Here is an 8,450-nt window from a genome sequence, read left to right as displayed (position 1 = left end):
TTGTATACACAGGAACTATCCATCCCTCTTCCCAACAATCTGAATAGTGCAATCCAGGCAAAACTGCACTGTTGCTTCTATAGGTAGTACAGTATATGAGAGGCGTTACTCCCAGCAACAAGCACTGGCAGATCTAATGCTATGGTTAAAAAAAAAAAAAGCAAGATGGGGAGAGGCATGCCTGGGCACAGTTTTATCAAGCCACTGGGGATTGCTGCAATTAAAAACAGGCCTTTGGAGTGCTTTTTGAACTGGTAATTATTGGTCTTTCTGAGAAGCTATGAGGAAAGTGAATAGAGGGGGGAAATCTAGCTCAAGACAGAAGAATGTAAGCACTGTAGGCTCAGCCTTACTTAACCCCGACATCAGAGGCGTTACAGTGACCGGACTGGGGTGTGCTCATCAGTGTTGCCCTTGCTCTCACTTCTGAACAACTCTCGAGTTTTCCCGAACTAGCCAGGGCAATGGGGGTTTTATGATTTTATCATGAGTAGGGCTGCTTGCATTTCTTCAATCCCCAGCTCCTGGCATCGCAGGAGCCCAACCATTTTTTTGTTTTTCAGCAACAGGTCTTAACCTTCAAGACTTGGGGAGAAGTGCTTTAAAAGTATCCCGCCAGAAGACTCATCCCCTCGCTATTCCAGGGCTTCACAGTCTTTGGATATTTCAAGTGGTCAGTCCCGAGACCAGGAAGGACAATTACATGGGTGGCAGTGCTTTGCATAGACTTGTGTGGGAATCAGCAGGCAATGGAAGATCAGGCAAAGCATTGGTCGTAGGCATCGGAGCAGAAGATGGGAAACCATTTGAAAGAAGAGCCTTGTGATTTTGCAAAAGCATAATCATAGAAACAGGCTCGGAACCAGGTGAAACCGGGAAGGACGGAGTATTCTATAAGATGAGCTGGAAACTGGGTGTCTAAACTCCTTTCTGGACACTGCCCTGCAATGTCCCATATTAATTCTGGCAACAATATTCAGTGGAAAAGTGACCGAGGGAAGAAGCATCTAGTGGAAGGTTGAGTTTGAGGCAACTGGAAGGAAGCCAGTTCAGAGAATTGGTCCTCAGTCTATTGTTGGCTTAAGGCATGAAGTGATCCTCTGGAAATATTATGGGTGAAGTTGGAAGATGACTGTGTATAGACAGGAGCTGCAGATATGCTCTGGTTACGTCTGCTTCACAAGGCTCAACAATGAAACATCCCTTTCAAAAGCTTGGCTTTTGAAATTAGTTTCCCTTTATAACCAAACAAACCTGCATTCCTGATTTTGCCTTTACTAACTGATGATAGACTCCCATTTCTTTGCTCCTCACCTCTTGAGTGCAACCATATTTGCAAAGGAAAACCCATAAAACTAAGGGAAGCGGATGACTTAAGACATGCCCCCCGCCACCATCATCGACCACGAGAGAGACAAAAGTAATTCAGTGTAGAATTAGCCTGCTCTGTTCAGCTCCGGGGGGGAACAGGGAAGAGTCCTGAGCCACTTTGCCTTCATGTTGCAACGGTTCATTACTGGGCAGCTTGGATGAGTCAAAACCACCACATGGCCAAGCTCAGATGGGCACCGGGGACTTGGAAGATTCCCTTGCTGCTCCTCAATGAAGTACCGGGCACACACAGGCACAGGGGAGCTGCTGGAGCCTCTGCCTTCACACTGAGACTTCCCAGAGTGACTCTGGGGCCACTTTCAAACCAGTTCGTTCTCTGGTTCGAAGAAGGTGGCTAGTAAACAAAGCAACTGTAAGAATCCCAGCGGCCTCTGGCTTCCAGAAAATGGGCACTTGAGGCAGGCAATGAGTTGCCTATAAGATCTCAAGTCCTTCTAATGCAAAATCTCCCCGCAGTAGTACTTGGAGGCAACCACCGTCCTGGAGTCTGAACCGCCTTCCCAAAGGCTGCCAAGGGACGTCCCGTCAGAACCTGCCTGAATCCATGCGAAGGTTTTTAATCTCCAGCTCCATCTGTTTGATCTGCACGTCCCGCTGAATCGTCAGTTCGCGGAGCCTCCGGATTTCTTCCTGCTGCCGGTAAAACATCTGCAGCAGCTGGAAAGCAGAGGTTTCACAAGTCACTATGCTATCTATATCCACCACAATTTTTTATTTTATTTTTTACCGTCTGACATCTATTTGAAACTGTATAGATCCAGCGGTGGACGAACTCGTGACTCTGGTAAGACATTTTAAGAGGCCCTGGCAGCCCCAAAGGTGAGTGCAGCTGCTAAATAGTAGTAGTAGTAATTAAATAATAATAATAATAATAATAATAATAATAATAATAATAATAATAATAATTTTATACCCTGCACATCTGACTGGGTTGCCCCAGCTTGTGCAGTGCTGAGCAAACCACAGCCATTGAGAGCAAGTCATTGAGTGCTCCAGAAACAGGAAGGAACGCTCTGATATTTCCCAAGTGCTGGTGAAACATCATTTTCTGTTTCCCGGGCACTCTGACCTGCTCCTAATGTTGGTGGGTTGTTCAGCCGTAGCCGTGCCAAAACGGATCCCAAGGGTATGATGGGAGAGGTTTCAGGCATCTCGCACCACGAGGGGGAAAGAACTCAGTATATAAGAGGCTCGAGAATTTTACAATTTTCCCTAAGTATGCCAAAGTTAATGAGCCTTCATTAGTAATTTTAAGATATGCTAGTTCCTCCAAAGGAGTGGTGCCCAAACCTCCCCCTGCCCCATGAACCACTTGAAAATTGGAGAGGGTCCTGGTGGACCACTAAATGATTTTTCTGCCTCCTGTAGGAGTTGTAATTCACTGTGCTAGATGCTGTAGGATCTTTAATCATACTTTATTTCTTGCATTGCGTTTGTTGCATTACAGTTAGAATTCCACACTGACTTTTTCTCGCTGCTTCCTCCTGCTCGCTCTTTTGTGTTGCTAATCCTCTCCACAATATTCAATGGCCTCCCTCCACCCCCACCCCCCCCACTCACTTCTGACACGTACCGCTCACCTGGATGGACCATCAGTTTCTAAGAATGACGGAGCAGGTGCTGTGCCTGCCGTCCTTAGCAGACACAACACAGACCACATAAATGAAGCTCAGCCACATTTTGGAAGCCCCTGCTCTGGAGTAATGAAATTATCTCAGTTCTGGGAGGTGGAATGGCTCTGTATAGGTGTGATATATGTGCAGGTTGTGTGTGCACGGGTCCCATTGGAGGGCTGGCAGACAGTGAATATTGGTCTTGGGTTGAAAAATATTAGTGCCTCCCCCCACCCCACCCCACCCCACCCCGTAGGGCTGGTCGATATCAGCTTTTCAACATCACAGTGTATCGCCAGCCAAACATTGCGGTTTGGCGATATACTGTGATGCTGAAAAAACAAGATGCATTGGCCTCTGTGTGCGAGACACCAGGTGAAATTGCCCCAGTTCTCACCTCGAGAGCTGAGGAGGTTTCACCCAGGCTTGCAGGCTGGGACAATGCAGCTTGTTTGCGGAGCTCAGCTGGGAAGGTTCCCCCTCCCCAGCTGAGACAGCCCCGGTGCTCTTGCAGCTTGCCCACAAGTGGGAGGAACATCTGGGCTCCTTTAACTGCTCACTGCAGGGAGCCAGCGCTGGCCTGGGGTCTCCTTCAACTGCTCGACTGAGGCAAGCGCAGCTGCACACCCCTCAGTGGAGCAGTTTAAAGATGCAGAGGGAGGAACAAGCCATATTGGCACCTTGCCCAACTGGGCACGTCCTTTTATTGCTCTGCGCACCCCGAGAAAGGGGACCTTCCTTGGTCTGGACTCCCAGCTAGCCAACTTCCAACTTAAGCACCCACTTTAAACTGCTCATCTTGACTTGCCAACAAGGCTTCTTCTCTCTGTCAGACAATCATACCTCGTTTTCTGTTTTGGGCGGAGGACACTCAAAAACATCAAAACCGTTCGACAGCCCGATTTTCCTGTCTTCTGGCCCCCTCTCCTCGGCATTCCAGTACCCCCATCTCTCTTGCACCCTGCTTGGCTTTTCAATGATGTCTGCCACCCTGGCCCGGAGCTGCGCAGGCTCTGTGGCCTCCAGCATTGCCTCCTTCGCAGGGAGCGGCGGCAAAGAGTTCAAGATGACGGAGCCTGGTCTCAGAGACATCAAGATGGGGCCTGCGGGCAACAGAAAGGAGCATTTGGCGCAAAGATCAGGAAGGTCAGAGGATTTCAGAACAGACTCTGAAGACTCACAGAGGTTTTTAGAGCCAAGCCAGTGAATGACAGAAATAAGCAGGTTTTACTCATTCCAGTAATGATGTCTGTGAGGACTGATATACTCTGCACTAGAGAAAAGTACACACGACTAGGGCTGGGCGATATCAGATTTTCCACATCGCGGTGTATCACCAGCCAAACATCCTGATATAGTGATACACTGAGATGTTGAAAAGCAGAGGGAAGAACAAGCTGCAATGGGCCTAGCCCCGTAAGGCACCAGGGTGAATCTGCCTCAGCTCTGTCGGTGGAGCAGCGGCTGCTTCACCCCAGCACCTCTCGGGGCCGAAGCCGATGCAGCTCGTTCCTCCACACACGGCCACTGGCAGCGGAGAAAGTCCCTCTGCCACCAACGCCCGGCACACAGGGAAAAAGGAGCTGCATCGGCCCCAGCAGCTCGCTCCTCCCTCATTTTCAGGGCCAAAGTGCAATGGGGCCCTCAACCGGCGACGGTACAGTGTGGGTGAAGGTGCCATCGCACTCTTGCCCTCAAACTGGTCCTGGGAGATGTATCGATAAATAGTCCCCCCCCCCTCATTTTGCACAATTTATTTGGTTAGGCCAAAAGAGAATGATTCTTCCATGCACCAGAGCTCCTCAGCGAGCTAAGCAGGAAAGTCAACCCAGGCCTTCTAGGCCTCTGCTGCTGCATGCAACTCCCAAGGAGGACTCAGGCCTTAAGAGACTGTCTCAGGTGATCATTTACACATTCACTGCAGCAGTGCAGGACCTATATTTCTGTAGCTTCATGTCTCAACGTTGCTCATGCTTAAAGCAGGGGCAGGGAATCTCCAGTCCATGAGCCAAATTTGGCTTGCTAGGCCTCCTTTGGCCCACGAGGCTGTTTTCCCTAAACCACATCTGCCTGCCCGATACCTGTCATCCACTGATGTCCAGTGTTGGGTAGGTACCAACATGGCTACAACTGAGCTTATGATGAGCTCCTTAGTGGGAGCAACGTGTGCTCATACTACCATTCAGCTGATGGGCAGGGGAGCACACCTTTCGCAGAATTGTAAGGGATCACGAGGGTCATCTAGTCCAACCCCCTGCAACGCAGGAATGTTTTGCCCAATGTGGGGCTCGAAACCACAACCCTGAGGTTAAGAGTCTCATGCTCGACCGACGGAGCTATCCCAGCAGTCTACAGTCGCACCAAGTGGTTTCAACAGAAAGCACTTGTCACCATGGGAACAGCAACGCCAGGCAGGAGGTGGGGAGGACGGTGAGAAATATGGGAGGTTGGCGCTTGCAGGACATCTTACGCAGGGTCTCCGCTCAAACCTAGCAATGCTCCTACAGGTGTGTCATTCACCTGATCCTCTAGGTCTGCAGACCAGAGAGAGGAGGACATCATTTTGATTCAAGCCCTTTGGGTCTCACTGACCTTTATTACTGCCGCTTAGCCATTCTTGTGCCGTCAGGGCTGGCTGGGCTCCAGCCGTCATCGGGTAGATGTCTTCCTGGTACGATTCAGACTGCAGAGAGATACCAGAGCACACTGGCTTACATCTGAGCAAGTGCCCCCCCCCAAGGCAGCCCTGTTTAGAAGCCACCCGGCGAAAGCCAGGAGAGATTCACTCACCCGACGCGGAACTATCATAGACACCGGCTCTATCAGGTACTTGGCTGGGATCAGTTTGTAGAATCGGAAGATCTCGCAGGAAGAGACATCCAGACCCCTCTTTGGCATGAAACCTAAAGACCGGGGAAGTGGGGGGGAGGGGGAGAGAAGTGTTATGGCAGCGTGAAACTAGACATGCACTGGCCAACACTGCTAATAAAACGGGCAATTACCACAATCCCATTATGCAAATCTGTGGTGTGACTGCATTCGGAATACTGTGAACAGATCTCGTCGCCTGACCTCCAAAAGCTGGAAAAGGTTCAGAGAAGTGCAGCCAAAATGATTGTGGCATTGATAAAACTGTCAATGGCCACTAGCCATGATGGCCATGTTCTGTCTCTACTGTTGGAGGCAGTAAGTTTCCGAATACCAGTTGTGAGCAAGCACAAGTGCAGAGCTCCATTTCTGCTTACAAGTTCCCCACAACATCTAGTTGGCCACTGCAAAAGCAGGATGCTGGATTAGACGGGCCACTGATCGAGGGAGGCACTTATGAGGTCCTTAACATGGGGCCTAAAACTCCAGCTGCTCCTCTTCCTCTACAAACATGCAGGGAGACTTGTAGAGGGGGAAAACAAAGAGCAGGGAGGGGGGTTATCCTCTTACCCCTTTACCTCCCACCCAGCACTTAAGACATAGTCTTTCTCCAACTATCACAGAACACACTGCTTCCCTCTCTGTGCAATTTTCCTCTCCCATCCAACTCCTCTTAAACGTTGCTGCCTCTGTCTCCAACCTGATGTGGGATCACCAGGGAACAAGTTGGGAAACTCTCCTGTCACCCTTCGTTTGTTTTGTGGCAAAATCTACAGTAGCAAGTGAGAGGTGACTTGCATCAGGAAAAGCCCAGAGCTACTGTTGAGAAGTGTTGGGATGCAACTCAGCTTGCAGTGGAGGCTGATGTGTTTGCTTGGGAAAGCGTGGGTGGAAACTTGGAAGATCCTGTTTTAGACTCCTTTCCAACCTAATCGGTGCTGACCTTCTCTCAGGAGTTAGACCTCTTAGGGTTGCTGATCTCATTTCCTAGGGCTTGTTGAATTTTTCAACTTCCAAATTCCAAAATGAGGGGTTCTGAAAAGTTGTAGTATGACTTGGGGATTCAAAAGAATTTTTTGATTATGTTAATATAATTTAGAATCATAGAATTGTAGTGTTGGAAGGGACCCTGAGGATCATCTGTATTGCAGGAATATGCAGCTGTCCCATTTGGGGATTGAACCTGCGACCTTGGCATTATCAGCACCATGCTCTAATCTACTGAGCTATTCAGTTTTGCTTGGGAAGTCAAACTGCATAGTAATCATTAAAAATGACTAAGTACTTGTAGCTATTATTATTATTATTATTATTAGGCATTAACTGACATTTTCAGAAGGTAAAATTTAAACTCTTTGGTTTTCCAAAAGCAGTTTTTGTGCTTCTTCACCAAACATAGACGTACCAAGCTAAACATTCTCCGATCACAAAAAGAATAGTGGGTTTGAATTCCTCACACCCAAAAACATATTTTAAAGACCCTCTCACTGAATAAATTTGCAAAAATTGATTTCACCCCCTAAAATGACACACCCTACTCATTTCCTCTTCCTTCGCTTTCTCCTTGAGAGAGGAGACATTCTTTGTGTCTCTCCTGCTGAAACGCTAGAGCAAGCATGGCTCAGGGCACCTCCACCTTAGACACACAGAACCAGGATCTTTTCTGTCAAACATGCATTTCCTGTAATAAAAGTAAGTTTCTTATTTTCCTAAACTCAGAGTCTCCGTGTAATTACATCCAGGGCAAAGTGTGCTCTTCCAACAGAGATTCAGTACTGTATTAACTTCCAACTTCTGCTGAGCGTTTTAACTAGAAAATGCCAAGAAGAAGAAGAGTTTGGATTTGATATCCCACTTTTCACTACCCAAAAGAGTCTCAAAGCGGCTAACATTCTCCTTTCCCTTCCTCCCCCACAACAAACACTCTGTGAGGTGAGTGGGGCTGAGAGACTTCAGAGAAGTGTGACTAGCCCAAGGTCACCCAGCAGCTGCATGTGGAGGAGCGGAGATGCGAACCCGGTTCACCAGATTACGAGTCTACCGCTCTTAACCACTACACCACACTGGCCAACACTACAACCTCCTCCTCTGCAGTTGGGGGGCTGTTTAAAGAGACCGAGGATTCGGCTGGGCTATAGCCAAGCAATCCCTCCCCTTTGCACCCCCAGAGAAGGAGGTCTGTTACTTGAAACAGAAAATGGTCGCTCTATGGTGCAGTTGCATATTCAGATGGAAGCTTCATGCACACCATGTGTTTAAAGCCCAGTTAAAAGACACTGCTCCCCCCCTGGCAACTCTGCTGGGAATTGTAGCTTTGTGAAGAGCTAAACTACAGTTCCCGGGATTATTTGGGGGGGGGAGCCTTGTATGCTTTGTATGCTGTGTACACAGCTAAAGAGTGGAGGGGGAAAAAAAAGAAAAGAAAGGCCTCTTAGAATGGCATTTTTGAAGTAAAGCAATAGTTCTCTGTTGAAATTCCCTCAGTGGCAAAAGGGAAGCGGAGAAAGGAAGAACCTCAGCCACATTGCACAGCTGTGACAAAACTGAAGGGAAGGAGGAACAGACCGAGGCCCGTTA

The 8,450-nt window shown here is 48.5% G+C and overlaps 1 protein-coding gene across 2 annotated transcripts in view; it reads right to left on the bottom strand.

Annotated features, from left to right (window-relative positions):
• Positions 1-647: 647 nt before the first annotated feature.
• The window catches only part of CORO2A (coronin 2A), a 58,675-nt gene continuing 50,872 nt past the window's right edge, over positions 648-8,450 (bottom strand). The window contains exons 9-12 of one of the 2 annotated variants that reach the window (XM_033173338.1): positions 5,796-5,908; positions 5,598-5,688; positions 3,849-4,108; positions 648-2,049 (exon numbers count right to left, since the gene is read on the bottom strand). In XM_033173338.1, coding sequence (XP_033029229.1) covers positions 1,918-2,049; positions 3,849-4,108; positions 5,598-5,688; positions 5,796-5,908 — 596 coding nt within the window. In that variant the 3' untranslated portion in view covers positions 648-1,917. The remainder of the gene's footprint in view (positions 2,050-3,848; positions 4,109-5,597; positions 5,689-5,795; positions 5,909-8,450) is intronic. The other variant, XM_033173337.1, reaches the window with a different exon arrangement.

The sequence above is a fragment of the Lacerta agilis genome, chromosome 16 (assembly GCF_009819535.1).
Source record: "Lacerta agilis isolate rLacAgi1 chromosome 16, rLacAgi1.pri, whole genome shotgun sequence".
NCBI lineage: Eukaryota > Metazoa > Chordata > Lepidosauria > Squamata > Lacertidae > Lacerta > Lacerta agilis.
Note: the sequence above shows the minus strand (reverse complement) of the source record. Positions and strands in the feature narration are given on the sequence as shown.